General features: G+C 54.5%; 1 protein-coding gene across 2 annotated transcripts in view; it reads left to right on the top strand.

Annotated features, from left to right (window-relative positions):
- Window positions 1–18177, top strand: part of RET (ret proto-oncogene) — a 53916-nt gene that overhangs the window by 23583 nt on the left and 12156 nt on the right. For both annotated transcript variants that reach the window (XM_037496533.2, XM_054690138.1), the window contains exons 2-11: window positions 4096–4359; window positions 5925–6212; window positions 8255–8493; window positions 9709–9904; window positions 11030–11229; window positions 12918–13176; window positions 13854–13979; window positions 15181–15291; window positions 15842–15964; window positions 16833–17089. In XM_037496533.2, coding sequence (XP_037352430.2) covers window positions 4096–4359; window positions 5925–6212; window positions 8255–8493; window positions 9709–9904; window positions 11030–11229; window positions 12918–13176; window positions 13854–13979; window positions 15181–15291; window positions 15842–15964; window positions 16833–17089 — 2063 coding nt within the window. The remainder of the gene's footprint in view (window positions 1–4095; window positions 4360–5924; window positions 6213–8254; window positions 8494–9708; window positions 9905–11029; window positions 11230–12917; window positions 13177–13853; window positions 13980–15180; window positions 15292–15841; window positions 15965–16832; window positions 17090–18177) is intronic.

The raw sequence follows: 18177 nt of genomic DNA, 5'->3' as shown, positions 1-18177 counted from the left end.
GAATTAGAGAGAATTGCAAGACAGTGACAGCAATTGGAGAAGGGCGCCCTTAGGGACAGCTCAGACTGTACCTCAGTGGCCAGCCCTGCACCCACCTCTTCATTTCCCCTCCTGGGTACATGTCTTTTCCCATCTAGAAGTGTCTATGACAAGAGTAGCACTAAGGTGGCCGGGCCCTGCTGCAGGGACCACCTGGGAGGCATTTTAAGTGCATTCAAGTCTGTTTCTGCTCACAATCATTGCCTGACCCAAAAATCGCTTTTGGCAGCAACAGACAGGCCCCACGTGGATCCTGTGGGGCTGGATGAGCTTTGAGTCCAGACTAGGCAAAGCAGTTCTCCTGTGCACGTGAGGACTGCGTGACAGGGACTAGACCAGCTTGGAACAGGGGCTAAGGGGAGCTTGACCTATCCCACCCCCCAGCCATTGGACCATCTAAATTAGTGCTCAAAGGGGCCTGCAGAGGGGGAGCCCTATTCTGGATCTCGTAGCCACCTTGCAGGTGGGGACTCTGGTGGATCACACACCCTTAAGCAGATCTGCCTGCTCTCCTGGAGCACCCAGGCATCACCAGAGCCCCCCACTTACAGGGTCCTCCCCACTGAATAGCTTCAAAGACAGTCGGCTCTCACCACAGCTGACCAGGACTAGGCTCGTGCGTCCCAAGAGCAGGAGCTTACAGAAGCCATGCTCCTGATGTCACCTTATGTCACACAGTGCCCCCTCGCTGGTGCTCTGGGAGCGAGAGCACAGACCCTGCTTCTCTGTGGAGGGATCAGACACAGTCAGATGAGCTGGTAGGTTCTGGAAGATGTAGGCTGCCCTAGTCTATGTGCCATCCAGGGGGCTCATGTCAACCTAGGACACCCTCCCCCCTTGTAGGGTTCCCTTCAGCCCTGGGACTTGTGGCCCAATGGCAGCATCTCCAGTCACTCATGGTGGCTGCACATCCCTCTGCCCGTGTGAGAGGATGCTGGGGGTGCTGGCCCTACCTGAGCTCCGTCCCTACTTTATGGGATGTCTTGAGCAGGGGTTGCCCATGAGCCACCACGCTGTGAGGCCACTGAGAGTGTCGCCTTTCTGTGACTAGAAATACAAGCTTGCCCAGAAATGGCGAGTCTTCAGGAACTGTCTTCCACTGAACTGGTTACTAACTTGGGTCCCTGCTCAGGGCTTGGTGGGGGCAACCTCTCCTGGTAGACACAACCTTTTCTGCAGGCATGTGGACCCAGTTGAGGGCTGGGCCACTTTGGGCATCCAGACCCGCTGTAACACAGGCTGAGAGGGCTAGTAGTGAAAGGTGGGCCCCTGGAAAGACTAAAAGTTCCTCTTTTCCTGTATGTGCCCTTGAGCAAACAGATGTATTCTTTGTGCCTCTTGAGCTTGTAAAGTGGTAGTCCCAGGTGCTGCCTCCACCTGGGGATGTGGGGGGTGGAAGTAGGTAAGGAGAGCAGGGTAGGAGGCTGGTCTTGCACTGTAATGGAGGCAGGCGCCTCCCAGAGCTGTCCAACCACACTCCTATCTTTGTCTCAAGAGCCTAGATGAGCAGCGTCATTAGGGTCCTCTTCACCCCCCAAACTGTGAGGAGTGTGGGTGATTCTCCCAGAAGTGCAAGCCTCTAGAGTGGACCCCAGTTGTGCCAAGGCCCAGTTGTGGCTGTCACTCAGCCCAGCTTGCCCCAGACCTGCTCTGAGCCAGGTGCCCTTTACGGCCCTTCAGTAGGAGCAGCAAGAGGCTGCCCTGGTGGCAATTTGAGGATGACACAGGCCTCTAATCTGCCTGCAGTCCCTGCCCTGCTAGAGGATCTACGAGTCCCAAAGAGACCAGCCCTGAGTGTGTCACCTTCTGTGGGGAAGCTCCCCTGGTCCCGGCTGGTGGGGAGGTTAGACAAGCAGGGGAGAGGTGGGTGTTCAGCCACACAAAGGCAGCTCCTGCCTGCGGCCCTGCCAGTGGCACCGGCGTGGTCCCCGTGGCCCTCCCCCGTGGGTGTTTTTTCATGGGGCTGCCTTAGCTACAGCCTCATCTGATAATGGGCAGTCTGGGTGTATCACTCCCCAATGGCCTCAGGCCAGAGAGACCATGGCATAGAGTCAGGAGCAGGGCCAGCAACTTGGAGGTCCCAGCCTGCCCCTCCCTGAATAGCACCCGCAGGACCCTATAATTCTAGGGACAGCTCTCAGGGAGGGCCTTTCTGAAAGGCTTGTGAGATCAGCACAATGCGTGTGACCCCTCCTCTCCATCCCCAAATTTAGTGTGGGGTGTACAGGGTCAGGCCTTTGGTTCTGGCCAGAGCACCTGGGAAGGGGTCCTCCCATTCCCTTTCTCTCCCCTTTTCTCCTTATCCAGCTCTCTTCCCCTCTCCCTCTCCTCCTCCCTTCTTTCTCTTTCTCTCCTCCCCTCTCTCTTCCTCCTCACCTCTCTATCCTCTGTGGCCCTGCCACCCAGGCACAGGCGGGACCAAACACACACTCCCTCTAGGTTGGCATTCCCAGCCTGGCTGCCTCTTGAGGTCATCCTTGAGGGACTTTCCACATGGCAAATGGCCTTCTAGTCTTCTGGCTGTTTTACCACTGTGGGGTCCCCGAGGCCTCACCTGTTCTCTTCACCTGACCCCACTTGACATGTGACTGATTCCCACAGCCAGGTGTGTCCTGGGGGAGCCAGGTGTGTCCTGGGGGAGCCAGGTGTGTCCCGGGGGAGCCAGGTGTGTCCTGGGGGAGCCAGGTGTGTCCCAGGGGAGCCAGGTGTGCCCCGGGGGAGCCAGGTGTGTCCTGGGGGAGCTATGGCATCGGCTGGTGCAGACTAGACCAGTACTCCCTGCCTGATGCGAGGGATGTGGAACGTAGGTGGAAGCCAGCTCTTTGAAAGAGAAATAGGTTACACACAAGTATGGTATTTTTGGAGTTTGCTTTGTGTGTCAGTATTTTTTTGTGCGTTGTAGAATGTATTTTAGGTTCTAACATTTCTTCAGTAGTTAGCCTATTTATGTATCTTTTTAAAATTCTAACTTTTTAAAACAATTTTATGGAAAATGTTGAACACACAGTAGAACGCTAGGATGAGTGCCTGCCTGGGCGCACCCAGTAAGCGTGGCCCCCATCCTTCCACTTGAAGGCATCTTCCATTCTGCCAACAGTACCCATGGTGAGCAGTTTTGTAGGTGAAATTTACATAGGTTGAAATAGAGAAATCTTAACTGTACTTGGTTGGCAGTGAGTGTGTCCCAGTGACCCAGGCTGCTATCAGATGGAACATTTACTTGCCTTCGAACATTCTCTCCCAGTCTTATGCCCCCCCCATTCTGCCCCCAAACAGAGCCAGTCTGATTTCTATCACCAAAAGTCCTTCTAGTGTCATGCCCTGTGTATTCTTTAGTGCCTGGCTCCTTCTACTCTGCATGATGTCAGTGAGTCCATCCAGGTTTCTGTATGTATCAAGTTGAGCCCTTTATCCTGTTGGCCAGGACTCCGTGCTCTGGTAACCACTGCCGAAGGGCATCTGGGATGTTTCCAGTTGTAGACTGTGTGAATAACGCTGCCATTTGTGGATAAGTCATTTGATGGGCATGTGTTTTCATTTCTCTTGGATAAATGGAGTGAAATGCCTGGGTCATATGGTAGAAGCATGTTTAACTTTAGATAAAGATTTGTTACTGTCTTAAAAAGTCCCTATTTGGTTTGGGGAGCTCTTGACTGCCCTGCTTTCTGGCAGCCTCTTGGACACTTGGAAATTCCTGCTCCAGGTGATTTGTTGAGAAGCCAGTGTGAACTCTCCCCCTTCTCCCGCGTAGTTCACCTGCTTATCAATCAAACCTGAGTAATTGAGACTGATCTTAACTTGCCTCCTCTACCTCCATCCTGTTTTTTTTTTTTTTTTTAGTATATGTGCTGCCGAAGCGAGCACTACCTCCATCCTGTTTTAAAGCAATGCATTTCCAGCTTGTGTTACGCTACACACATACTTGTGATAATATTCTTTTACAGATAAAGTTCTAAGATCAGAAAATTAACTTGGTGGATTTCTTTGTCTGTAAAGAAGCTTTTATCCAAGGGTGAGATAAAGCCTCTCCCTCACGTGCTCCCCCACTTCCTGCAGCCCCGCTTGGACTCTACTTTTCCCGGGATACTTACTGGGAGAAGCTGTTTGTGGACCAGCCAGCTGGCATGCCCTTGCTCTATGTCCACGCCCTGAGAGACATCCCCGAGGAAGTGCCCAGCTTCAGGCTGGGTCAGCACCTGTATGGCGCCTATCGCACTCGGCTACATGAGAACATCTGGATCCGCATCCAGGAGGACACGGGCCTCCTCTACCTGAACCAAAGCCTGGACCACAGCTCCTGGGAGAAACTCAGCATCAGCAGTAAGGAGCAGCCCTGTGCCACACTCCTGCCAATCACCCTGTAGTCTCTACCCCTTCCCCCAAGTCCATGTCACACCAGGCTACCCCTGCAACTCCTGCTGTGTCAGAGGGCGAGGGCGTGATGGGACTAGTCTGCCTCTGCATACAGCCTGGCAAGGGAGCCAGGAGGAGTTTGGAGGCTGCTGATGACCCTGGGGCCTTCTGAGGTTGTTAGGGTTTAGGAGAACCCATTTGGAGGACTTGGGGCTCTCTCCATGCTGAACCCAGACACCTCTTCCAGTTGGGTTAACTATATTTGAGAGTGAGAGAGGAGTTCAAAGGGGCTAGGAAAATCCCAAGGTTTTGATTTAGCAAGTGACCTGGAATTTGCTGGAGAAAAATCTGTTTCCACAGGAAATCTCTCGTCCCATCAGCAGCAAGCAAGCTTTCCTTGGTGTACCTTGCCCTTGGGCCTGGTGCCAGCAAGAGTGGAGCAGAGGAAGACCTGGTTGACTCTTTAGAATGGGAATCAGAGAGGGAGTGAAGGCTACTTGGGGCCCCAACCCCAATCTGGGTGGGATGCTGAGCCAGCCTTTCAGCATGAAATGGTGATGGCACACCCATTCACTCCCTCCTCCAGAGACACAGCATCACAGGACCTCAGACTAATCCTGAGCCCCCTGGTGTAGGCCAGAGAGAGGCTGCAGGCCTGGGAACACAGTGGGCAACACTGTGCCAAGTAAGCCAAGGTCATGAGATAAGCGCCACACTAGGGCCCCCCAGATGGTCCCTGGAGGAAAGGGCTTTTGAGGTGGGTTTTGTTTACACACACACTCAGTTGCTTCCCTCCTCATCCTGAACCCTACTGAGGAACTTGAAGAACTAGGGCTGCTGGGGTGGAGACCAGAGTAGCGTTTGCTGAGGGTCCATATTTTGTAGGAGTCCTGCTCATGATCAGAGAACAGCCGCCTGCACCTGTTGGGTCCATTCAGGAGAGAAACCACACAGGAATTTGACAGAGAAGTTTTTTTAAAGAATAACTAAGAACAATAGGGGGTTGGTGCAGCCATAGATGGGTTGGTAAGAAGCAGAGAAGAGTCAGTGAGGGAGGAGCTGCCACCTAGGTCTGAGAGAGCAGGCCCAGAAGGAGCCTGTACCCCTAGCAGAGGCACTCCAAGAGGAAACCGCGTGGGGGAAGGTGTGGAGAGGAGAAACTCCCACTTGGAATTCACCCCAGGCTCAGGGCACACTCTATGGGGCCAGCGAAGTGATAGGGCAGATACAAGGTGCATTAGACCTGGCACTCAGGGTCCCCCTCCAGGGGAGGGGAATTTGAACTGAGACCTGAATGATAGGGAGTGGAGGGCATGCTGTGAGGCACCTCCAGGCAGAGGGGGCAGAACCACTGGCCCGGAGGCAGAGACAGACCCTAGGTCCAAGCAGATGAGAGAAGGAAGATATAATAGGCTGGGCGGAGGGTCCAGACACCACTGTGAAGCCCGGGCTTTACACCAACCCTGGGCTCCTGCCCCCGCCCCTGGCAGGTATGGCTGATGCCCCGCTGGGCCTGATCTCTCTTTCTGCAGATGGCCGCTTCCCCCTGCTCACTGTCTACCTCCAGGTCTTCCTGTTGCCCACGTCCGTGCGAGAGGGCGAGTGCCAATGGCCTGGCTGTGCCCGCGTGTACTTCTCCTTCAGCAATACCTCTTTTCCTGCTTGTGGCTCACTCAAATCCCAGGAGATCTGCTTCCCAGACAAAGGCCTCTCCTTCCGCATTCGGGAAAACAAGCCTCCTGGCACCTTCCACCAGTTCCGCCTGCTGCCCGTGCAGTTCCTCTGCCCCAACATCAGTGTGACCTACAAGTTTGTGGAAGGTGAGTGCTAGCCTCGAGGGGCAAGTGTGTGCCAGGCATTGCCCTTGCAGAAGCCATTTGGTTTGCTCTTCACCACTGCACCACCCATTCACTTCATATTCCCGAAATAGCTCTTGTGTGCCTGCTGTGGCACTGTGCTAGGGGCTCAGGATGTGACAGCGAATAGAGCAGGCTGAAATCCTGGCTGCCTGGAGCTTAGAGCTACCATTCCTGAGGGAGGCCATGCTAGGAAACTGGGGGGCCTCTGGAAGGAGCCAGGAGGGATGAAGAATGGTGCCAAACACTGTCTTACATTGTAAGGTAGGGGTGGGGTCACTGGAGCAAAGCAGGAGCATGCCGGGCGAGCTGCTTCAAAGAGGGTGGAGGCCGAAGTGGGACCCCATGTAGTAGGAGAACAGCAAGGGACGGGAGGGTGAAGGCTGGTGGGGGCAGGGAAGTTGCTGGGAAGGGGGCAAAACTTCCCACATGGGCTGGGCAGTTACAAGACCTGACTTATTTTTAAAGGTCTAGTCTAACAGCTGTTAGAGATGATTTGGGGGTGTGGCAGCTTAGAGTAGAAGCAGGGCAACAGCTAGGAGGCTATCGGAGGAGGGTGGAAGTAGTAGCTTCTGGACACATTGTGAAGGAAGATCCATCCAGCAGGACTTCCTGAAGAGTTGGACCAGTAAGGTGTTGAGGGAAAGAAGGGGGAGAAAAGCATAGTTCTCGAGTTCTGCCTGAGCTGCTTCTAGCACAGCAAGATTGCCCTGAGGCAGCCAGTGCCAGGGGTAGGGGAGGGGGTGGGGGAGAGGTGGAGTTGGGGCCCCATGGAAAAGAGCAGCAGAAAGGCCATGGACCACTGAAAGTCAAGAAACTGGGACATACACAAGCAGAGGCTGGACTGCTAGTGAGTGGAAGCTGGATTCCCAAAAGGTTTCTAGCTGTGTGCTCCGTGACACTTAAAATCTCAGTGGAGTGAGCAGTGCATTCCCAAGCATTCTTTTGTTTGCTGGGATCAGGACAGATGCTTTTGTGTAAGGTTGTCAGCAAAGCATGGTATAGCTTGCTGCCCTTTCTTACTAAGTATTACATAATTAAATTTTGTGGAGCATGTGTTTTGTAACCACAGACAATGGAAACATTTATATGATAAGCATTTCCTGCAGGTGTAATTCACATGGTGGGGGGGCTGATGTGAGAGGCCTGTGATTCCCCACCATGGGGAGTTGACTGAGGGAAGTAGCCCTCCCTCACCCTCCTCTGGGGGGTGGTCAGTGTTGCCTTCAAGCCTTCATCATTTTCCCTTTTCTGGGTTACTTCTGGAGGATGAATTCCAGGACAGCCTTGGAATGAAGAGCAATGTTGTCGTGGGTCCTCCCCTCATGGGGTTGTGGGAACAGACAGGAGTCCCTGAGTGGTTTGCAGTGCTTGCTGGGCAGCAGGCACCTTAACCTTTACCAGCCCATCCTCTGGTGAGGAAACTGAGGCACAGAGAGGTAGTGCAAACAGCCTCAGGTCACACAGCCAGGTGTTATAGAGCAGGGATGGAAACCCCCAATGGGAAATAGTGTGTGTTTGTGTCAAATTGTACAAATATCCACTCTTTTCAAATGGTGAAATTGTGGCTTTACTTCTCATATTTCTCTGAAATGAGCACATATTGCTAAAATATTTTTTTTATTTCCTCATCTTATTTTAAAGCCAGCAAATGTTGGGAGCTGGTGCTCTGGCCCTTTTCCCTAGATGAGCTGGTACCACCTCTCCCCACACAGGCCCACTCCAGAGTGGATGCAAGGTGGGCGAAGGGGTGTATACCCAGCCCTCCCTAGGTGATTCAGGATGAGGACTGGCTGCAGGGCTTGATCCCAGATCGCCCCCATCAGCAACAGTAAAGTCTGCAAAAACAGCGAAATTCATTGCACAGTATCATTCTGCTACCCCCCTGGAGCAGGCCCCAGCTCTTACTGTGCACAGCCCCCTCCCACAGCACAACTGGTGGAAGGCCACCAGCCTGTCCCCAGCCCCGGGGTCATGCCGGGATTCCTGGTCTACTTGGTGCACAGGTGAGAGTCCCTTCCCCTGCAACCCGGACAGCTTGGAGGTGAGCACGCGCTGGGCCCTGGATCGCGAGCGGCAGGAAAAGTACGACCTGGTAGCTTCGTGCACCGTGCGGGTGGGCGCGCGCGAGGAGGAGCTGATGGTGCCCTTCCTGGTGACCGTGTATGACGAGGACGACTCGGCGCCCACCTTCCTGGGCGGCGTTGACACCGCCAGTGCTGTGGTGGAGTTCAAGAGGAAGGAGGTGACTGTCCACCCTTGTGCATGTCTGTCTCTTCCATGTCTCTCCTCCTGCCACTTATTTCATTCAGCTGTCCATCTGTCTGTCCAGCCATGTAGCCTTACCATCCCAGCTAGCTATTCCTCTTTCATGTCTCCGTTCATCTGTCTGTTGGGAGGGACCTGGAGTCTGCTTCTTGGGCAGCCGAGGGGAGAGGCCAGCCCGCTGCAACCATCTGGCCCCTGGACGGTCCGGCCGGGCGTCGCTGGATACCCAGCTCGTGTCTGAACAGGCCTGCCTGGCCCACAGTGCACACCTGTGCCGCTGTGCACTCCCCTCCACCGGCTGCCTTGCCCTCACTGGAGAAACACTTCTGGCAGCCTGGGAGCGCAGAAAAAGCCACTAGCGCATCCAGCAACATCTGACCAGGCGGCCCCTCCCATCCCGCCCCGCCTCTGGGATCAGCACCCGTGGAGCATGACTGCCACCTGCTGGACAGAGGGGCGTCCTGCACTCGGTAGTCAGCCGGGCCGTGGAAGGGTGGAGTGTAGGGTGATGTCTTTTTCCTGTGTCTCTGTGCCGGCGAGGTGCAGGTTTGGTAGACCCACAGGCAGGAGGAAAATTCATCTTGTGAGGATAGTAGCATGAGCCTCATAGGCACCCTGGGGTGACGTCAGGGAGCCACCTGGCTAACAGAGCAAAGACAGTGCTACACACTCGGGAGGGAATCACACAGAGCAGAAATCTAAATCAGACTGTCAGAAATACTTGGATGTTCTTGTCAAATTACACACTGTGTTCAGAACCCTCCTTATGGCCTCTTCCAGCCTGCTGTAAGAGCATCTGGTGTACACGTGGACTTGGACCCAGGCTCTGTCACCTATTGCTCTGTGTGACATGAGCTAGCCCCTCTACCCTATGGGCCCAGCTTCCTCAGGGCAGAGTGGGGGTGCTCACTCTGCTCTTTGGATGAGGCCTTTCAGCAGACCCCAGGGCATCTGCTGCCTCCATCCTTACCCAAACTGTGTGGATACCTGTAACACCTTTTGCACAGGTGAGGTGCAATGGCCCAAAAATTGTGCTGTATCAGGCTGGCAGGTGGTCCCAGGGGTACTCACAGCCAGACTGGTTTTTCTCTAGAGCTGGCTCTGACAGCGCACACTGAGACACTGAGGTCTCTGCAAGGGCTCTAAGGAGTACCTTTCACTGGCTCTGACTGGTGCCCCCTGTTGTTGGCAGGGCACTGTGTTGGCCACGCTACGTGTCTTTGATGCAGATGTGGTGCCCGCATCTGGGGAGCTCCTGAGGCGGTACACAAGCGCGCTGCTCACTGGGGACCCCTGGATCCAGCAGACCTTTCGAGTGGAACACTCCCCCAATGAGACCTTGGTCCAGGCCAACGGCAGCCTCGTGCGAGCAACTGTGCATGACTACAGTAAGGGGCTGGGTGTGTCTGGCTGGGTCCCCAGGGAACTGGTGGCCCACTCCCCTTGACCACAGCGGCGCCCTTCACACAAAGACACCTGTCCTGGCCTCTGATTCCAGGCTGCTGCCCTTGTCAGTCCTTCCTTGTCTGCTGGGCTCAGCTTGACCACGTTGGTGGGTTTTCACAGTCTGTCCTCTGCCTGAAATACTCTGTGGCTGCCCTTGGCAGTCCCCACCGTATCCCCCCCACCCTCCCACCCACCACACCGGAACTTGCTCCCCACAGCAATCATGTATGTTATGACCTGAGGCCTTTCTCTGGGCCCTGGCACCTGTTTTGCCATCCTCGAGGTGCACTTCTCTCCAGCTCTCTGTTAACAGGTTGGTGTACAGTGACAGCTCCCTACCTTTGAATAGTTGGACGATTCTGAGATGATTGTCCTGCGTGGTCCTTGGTGCCCACACAGCTCCTCTATAGATGGGCTGGCATCTTCCTCAGCTGCCTTGCCTACCTCCTGCCCATGTTTCTCAGAATCACCTTCCAAATACACCACTTGCACTTGAATCCTTGCTTTGGAGTCTGCCTGTGGGGTTCCCAGACTCACTGGTGCTCTTAGCCCTTTGTGCCTGACTTGATCCTGCTTGTTTCTCATCTACTGCCTGTTCCCCCAAGTCTTGGAAGGCCTCCTGTCCATGGAAGGAAGGAATCCTGGCCCCAGCATTCTGTGTACACCCCTATTCTCTGTCTCTGCTAAACTAGAATCCCAACCTCAACTCAGCAAGTGCACAAGCATGCAGCCCCCTGGGTACTTGAGGCCAGGGGCTGCTGCAGTTGAGAGTTCTCTGGGAAAGCTGTCTGGAAGTCTCTGGTGGTGGGTCTTTGTCTTGTATGTGCCCCCCACACACACACACACACACTCACACTCACACACGGGTTTCTCTGGGCTCAACACAACAGCCAGTGTTTAAAAGTGATTTTAATTCTAGTGCCCACCATGAGGGATGTTACCTGTGCGAGCACTTGTCTTGCACACCTGTGTATATGTGCAGCATGTTTGGGAAGAGGTGTACGGTGGCGTGGGGGCGTGCTCCAGACCCCAGTGACTAGCAGTCACGCTGGCACCCCCACCTGCAGGGCTGGTTCTCAACCGCAGCCTGCCCATTTCGGAGAGCCGGGCCCTGCAGCTGACTGTGCTGGTCAACGATTCGGACTTCCAGGGCCCAGGCGAGGGCGTCCTCCTCCTCCACTTCAATGTGTCTGTGCTGCCCGTCAGCCTGCGCTTGCCCAGCTCCTACTCCTTCGCCGTGAGCAGGCAGGCCCACCAGTTTGCCCAGGTGAGCCTGCTGCTGCCTGCCACTTGAGGATCCCTGGCCACCCTTCCTTTTACTAGATTAAGAGCAAGGCTGGGGTGGGGGTGAGCATGGGGCAGAGCCATGGGCTCAGGCCAGGGGGCTGGGCTTTGAGAGAGTGGGACAGTACATGACTTCTTTGTTCAAAAACAAATTTCCATTGTTAGGAATTTGCAAGTGTGTAAATGCCAGCCGCAATTAGCAGTGGTGCCCTCTGTGGGGAAAGGCAGAGTCTTACTTTCTGCCAGTGCGTTGACTAGAACACATCTTGTATTCGTCGTTAGAAAATAGTGATTGGAAATGAAGAAAATAAAAGCGACAGGTATTCGTGAAAGATGAGAAATAGAGAGGCGTGATCCCTTTTCCCCATACCAGTGTTTCTCATTTTGGCAAACTTCTTTCTTGAATATTTCTCTTAAGCACTTTTCCAAGCCTATTTGCAATTACAGAGTGCATGTGATTCAATATATTACTTGGTCCACTTCAGTAGGTCATGTCTAGGGCTTCACCTATTGTCCCAGTTATTTGGCCAGTTTCTGGGGTCAATTTCCGTGTCCCCTCCAATCCTGGCAGCCACTGGGTCCAGTCCATGTAGCACCCCTCCTGCCCCACATCTCTGGCCTTTCATGAAGGTGGAGGTCAGGAATGGTGGGGGTGACAAGGCTGAGGGTTCGAAGCCTCCAGCGGGGGCTGAGCCGGAGCAGGCATCGCTGAAGGAGGTCACCTGCAGCAGCAGACTCAGGTGATCTTGGGACCCTGTCCCAGACCACCTCAGTCTTGCTGTGGTGTCGTTCCTCTTACACAGGTTTTATGATTTTAAGTTGAGGATAGTGATCTCATGCAACTCTGAGCGTCAGGTGAGAGTAGAAGTGAACACACTTTGTCCAGGGAAGGTCTGGGAGACCCAGGAGGTGAGTTTTGTTGTAGCATCAGGCACAGGCTTGGAAGCACCCGACTGTGCCTTGGACCTGCTTTGTGGCTGAGGCAGAGTCCCCACATCAGCACTCACACCCCTCAGCCCCTGGCCTTAACTTGTGTGAACTCTTGGTCTCAAGACGCTGCAACCTTAACTCTTAGCTCAAGTGGTAAAGAGATGAATAGGAGAGTTCAACTCCCCAACTCCAGGCCTGGCAGCTGCCAGCCCTGGCATCCCCTGCAGAAGCAGCTCCTTTTTCCAAGGGATTTTAGCCAAAGTCCCAAGAAGGTCCCCTGTGTTGTGAGGGACAGACCTGAATCATGTAGTCCAATGCAGTGTTCTCACTGACCGGGCAGGTATCTGGACCACCCCAGCCATGTCAGTTAAGGGTAGAACTGGTGGTTCCCAGAGCAAAGTTGACCTGGCCAGAAGGAGCTAAGCTGAGGGTCGTGGGGGTGGAGAGAAGGGAGGATCCAGTCAGCCTTTGAGCCCTTCCCTGGAGGACAAGCTATTAAAGCAAACCTGTATCCCATGTAGCTTTTACCCCAACTCCCAGGAACGGGGTGATGGTGGTTATGGGCTGGGCAGAAACAAACAGGTGGATGGGTCTGCAGCTTCCGGGGGCATCAAGAATGAGGGAGGGTCATTCTCCGGGCTGAGTCGGGGACTGCCGTGCGATTAGGGCATGAACCTTTCCAGCCACCTTGGCAGGTGGCTCCTGCCATCCCGCTGAGTCATTCCCTGTGCCCACACCTAGATTGGAAAAGTCTGTGTGGAAAACTGCCAGGAGTTCAGTGGCATCCACGTGCAGTACAAGCTGCAGCTCCCCAGCGCCAACTGCAGCGTCCTGGGGGTGGTCACTTCCACTGAGGACACCACGGGGATTCTGTTCGTGAATGACACAGAGGCTCTGCGGCGGCCCGAGTGTGCCCAGCTCCAATACACAGTGGTGGCTGCCGACCGGCCCACCCGCAGGCAGGCCCAGGCCCCACTGCTGGTGACCGTGGAGGGGACATGTGAGTACTGGGCTCTGGATGGTCGGGATGGGTGTGGAAGTGTCGAGGATTCCCACACACAGGGGTTTGCTCCTGTACCTCTCACTCTTAGTGGTGCCCCAGGTCTCCTTCCCCGTAAATGAGAAGAGCAGTGTGCATTGCTGAGCTGAGCTGGAAGGACCAGCAGGGGACAGAGAGATGGCTTAGACCAGAGGGCCTATAGTAAATGGTCACTCCTCCACATCGCCACCATCAACACACCCTGCCTGTGCACTTGCTTTCGGGCTGCCAACTGAAATACAGGACCCTGGTTAATTTTGAGCTTCAGGTAGAAGACAAGCAGTTTTGAGTTCGTATCCCATGTACTCAGTGTCTCTTAGATGCAAATGCATTGTTAGGGAGATGCTTACACACAGCAGGGATTAGCCACTTATCTGGAATTCAGATTTACCTGGCCCTGACCTCATATCCTCCTTCTGTACTTAAACCATCACCCCCCTGCCTCATGACTGTAGCGCTGCCCACCACCTTCCCCACATACCCACCTCATCACTGCCCTGCATCCTGGCACTGAGTCACCCCTACCTTCTCAGGGCTTGACTTACAGGGACAGCTCAGCCAGTGTTCCTTGCTATCCCAGGGTGCTGACTGGACACTGGGCTCAAACTGATCCTCCTCTTTTTTTTTTGTCACCACAGACATAGCTGAGGAGCCGGGCTGCCCCACATCCTGTGCAGTCAGCAAGAGGCGACCTGAGTGTGAGGAGTGCGGTGGCCTGGGCTCTCTGACAGGCAGGTGCGAGTGGAGACAGGGAGATGGCAAAGGTAGGCCCCGTGCACAACCAGGCCATCAAGATTGCAAGCCAAGGTGGTGGTACCAAGCAGTGGGCTTGTTCCCCAATGTGCATAGAAGCCAATACCGTGATATCAGTGTTTGAAAAAAGAAAGAAGCTTTATTGTGAGTTGATTGACAAGGGGACAGTTAATACATTCAAATCTGCTTCTCCAGTTAAGAAAGGGAATGAGATTACATAGGTTGTGGGGACTAGGATGGAGAACAAAGGAATCTAATTTTATTGGCTGAAAAGCAAGTTAGGGGCAAAGTTCACTGGCGGAAGTTCATTGGCTGATCCCAGGGCACTTCATACTTGGAGAGTATGAAGAGGTTATTTTTCTGAATCTGAAGATTTGAATTTCTGTTGGTGGGACCCTTGTCTCTGGGTACTACGCTCCCCCACCCCACCCCCACCCCCTGTGTTTGCAGTTTCTTCCCTCTGGCTGACCTTGGAGCTCAGCTCAAGATTAGTCACTTCTTGCTCAGACTGGGTCATCTGTAAATAAGCTATATCTGTGAGTACAAACCTCAAAAAGAAAAAGTTAGAGAAGTCTTTTTGTTTTGCTCCCAAGGGTGTGAAAGCAATTTTACCATTTAACCTCAATTACAGTGGCCAAGTGGAGACAGGATTCCTGTAGGCCCTGCAGCCTCTGTAGTGGCTCCCCCTGCTCCAAGCCTGTACCCCAGCACGTTGTCCCCCATCATGGTTCCTAATACAGGGAGAGGATAGGCAGGAGTGCAGGGTTCAGGTCAAAGTTGGGCTGTGCAGGGGACATAGAGACTCTTCCTGGGAGGTGCCAGGCCCAAGGGTGAGGCCTGGAGCAGGAAGGACCTGAGCCAGCTTGGGAGTGGGCAGTAGCCAGCTCCATGGTTCACCCATCACTGTGAGGATCCTGCTCATGGTGCGGCCTTGAAAGGTCCTAGTCTCATCTGACCCCCTTAACTAAAGCCCTGGCCCTGCCTGGCCCCTCCAGCCCTTTATTACCCAGGCTGCCCTGTGCACTAAGGACTGCCCACGTGCTCCTCTGTGATGACACTGCTGGGTGCCATTTTCCTCTTTTAATGCCTCATGTTGCTGTTCCTTGGAGGAGCAGAATCAACTCGGATGTTGTGGGTGCTGCCCTCCTAACTTTCGCAGTCTGCCCAGAGAGTACTCCCACATGGGGGTGACCAGCCTTCTGTGTCTCATAGGAATTACCAGGAACTTCTCCACCTGCTCCCCCAGCATCAAGACATGTCCTGATGGCCACTGTGATGCCGTGGAGAGCAGAGATGCCAACATCTGCCCCCAGGACTGCCTCCGTAAGCAGCCTGCTGGGTCTGTGTGCAACCTGAGATGGAACAGGGCCCTGGGTAGCTGGGGGAGTGAGTGGAAGAGTATTGGACTCCCACCCGCTCTTCAGCCAGACATGCCAGCTTCCTGGGTTTTATGTGCTAAGCTTTGCTCTGACATTTCATTTGAATAAATAATTCTGCCTCCCTTCCCCCCGGGGGAAAAAAAACAAAAACGTCCTGACCTACCCTCACCAATGTCACTCTGGCCAATTCCTGGAGGTGCAGCTCCTTGCCCCCTACTTCTGACTCCCAGCTGCCCCTGCTGCCCTTTCCCTGATTCTGAAAAGTAACTGTATGGAACCTTGCAGGAGCCCTGGGTGGTCTGGGGGCTCTTCCTTCCATCTACTGTGGCCAGAAGTACAGGTCAGTAGTTGAGACTGCCCGGGTGACCTAGATTTCTGAGCCCCCTGCCCTCTCTGGAGCTGAGTATGTTGCTGTCAGGTGGGGATGGGCCCATCTGTGTGGTCCTGGCTTGCAGATCATGCCAGGAGGCTAAAGGGGTTGCTTCTGTTTCCAGGGGGTGGCAACATCATCGGTGGGCACGAGCCTGGGGAACGCCGGGGCATTAAAGCCGGCTACGGCATCTGCAACTGCTTCCCCAAGGATAAGAAGTGTTTCTGCGAACCGGAAGACAGCCAGGGTGAGTGGGTGGGGAGACTGGCCACCTGGGGCCACTCAGGCAAGCAGGGCTCCCCAAACCTCCCAAAGCCCAGCAAGGGGGGCAAGAGGGACAATTGCAGAAAGATGAGTGAAACCCAGAAGACACCCACTTTTCCTTACCTCTGAGCCTCAGTTCCCCTATATGTGCAGGCAGGAATGTGGGTCAAGGACACTACCGAGTGCTTTCTGGACCAAATTTTTATAATAAAAAATTGGGCCAGAAAGTCAGTTCTTCTACCAAGCACCTTCTCATCTGCTCAACTGTCCCTTTGCAGGGCCCATAGCACCAGCTAGCTGGGACCCCTCCCTCCCCACCAGAACCCCCAGGGCCTCCTCCTGGAGCAACAGGTGTGGTGGGCAGCACGGGCCCCACTGAGCAGATGGGACAGTTGTCTGATATTTTGAATTGTTCCTGTGTGGCCCTAGGTCTTGAGCAACTCTTTCTTTGACCCTTTTTATATAAAGAAAAATACAGGAGATGTTGGAAATAGGAGAAGCTTAACTTCGCTGCCAGCCCTCCAGGGTCTCTGGCTTCAGTGGGTTCACAGCTTCTGCTATGTGACCTTGTACATCTGCTTAATCCCTCTGTGCCTCTTGTTCCTTCTGAAAGAAAGATGATAACCATCTCCAAGAGCAAAAGTGTACCCAGCAATGTCTGTCAGCACTGTGGGGTATGAGTCACTCACACTCTCATGCCAGCTGCACTGGCCAGGCTGCTCAGTTTGTCCCAGTGGCCACTTCCCAGCTGCCATGGGCATAGTGGGCTGGAGGATTGTGTTTGCTGGCTGCTGTTGGTGTTCAGGGGTGCCTTCTGGAGTGCTGGCCCTCATGGGCACCCCTGCCCACAGACCCCCTGTGCGATGAGCTCTGTCGCACTGTGATCGCGGCGGCTGTGCTCTTTTCCTTCATCGTGTCTGTCCTGCTGTCCACCTTCTGCATTCACCGTTACCACAAGAACGCCCACAAGGCGCCCATCGCCTCGGCTGAGATGACCTTCCGCCGGCCCACCCAGGCCTTCCCAGTCAGCTACTCCTCCTCCGGCGCCCGCCGACCCTCACTGGACTCCATGGAGAACCAGGTCTCAGTGGACGCCTTCAAGATTCCGGTGAGGTGCCAGAGGGCCACAGGGACGGGGAGGCAGGCAGCCCTTTTTGGAGACCCTGCAGGTCATGGGGACAATAGGGAGTGAGGGGGGAAGGGGCCTGTAAGACTCCCTGCTCTGTGTCCTGGCCGTGGCAGCTGATGTGCTGCCCACTGGAAGATGCTCTGGATGTTCTTACAGCCCCCTGCGTTCACCAAGCTGCCTCCCAGCAAGGGTGGGAGGACAGTTCATGGGTTGCAGACTCGGGGCTGGTTAGATGCATGAGATTTGGGGCATGCGAATCACCGGCAGGCTGGCAGCCCAACATGTTGGGAACTGTTGCACAGAAGACCAAGGGCTTTGGGGAGATTGAGGAGGGATATGGATTTTATTTTTAGAGAGTGGGGCCTCTGGGAGTGGGGGTTTGCCAGAGGAGCCCAAGTTCTCTCTCCATTTCTGAAGGCTGCTCTGTTGGGAAGGCTGGGGTGGGGGGCAGAGTGGGAGCCCAGTGAGAGGTGCTGTCCCATTCCAGCAGGAGATGGCAGCAGGGAAGGCTTCCTAGAGTGACCTGATATGTGAATGAAACTTCAGTGGGAAGGTCGGGTGGGTGGACGGAAGCATGGTGAGCCAGCGTATGCAGGTTCAGAGCAACAGCTGGGCCTGAGGGAAGCGTAGGCTCTTGGACAACTTGGGGTAGAGGGTCCCAACGAGTATGGTGGTGCCTTTGCAAGCAGGTTCTTAGGCAGGGAGGTGCCAATTTGGTCCTTCTGGGCATCCTGGAGATCAAATAGAGAGGGCGGACCAAGGCTCAGACTGCAGACCAATCAGCACCTATACCAGGTGTCCAAACTAGAGAGAGCACTGAGAGGCTTGGGCCTGACTCCCATAGAAGAGGGGACGCACCCACTACCTGTGGTTGTGAGTAGCCGTGATACCTCATTTGAAAACAAGAACACAGCCCTGGAGTGGTGCAGGGTGCATTCAGTAGACCTGGGACCAGCAAGGTTCCAGGCCATATTCTGGCAACACCTGTCTTTCTATAGGGGAACCCATCATGTAACCTCACCATAGGACCCATCCATGGGGTTCAACCCTCAGTGAGTGGGGACCAG

This window comes from Talpa occidentalis, unplaced genomic scaffold (assembly GCF_014898055.3).
Source record: "Talpa occidentalis isolate TD23 unplaced genomic scaffold, MPIMG_talOcc4v2.1 talOcc4.8, whole genome shotgun sequence".
In the NCBI taxonomy this organism is placed as follows: Eukaryota; Metazoa; Chordata; class Mammalia; order Eulipotyphla; family Talpidae; genus Talpa; species Talpa occidentalis.
Note: the sequence above shows the minus strand (reverse complement) of the source record. Positions and strands in the feature narration are given on the sequence as shown.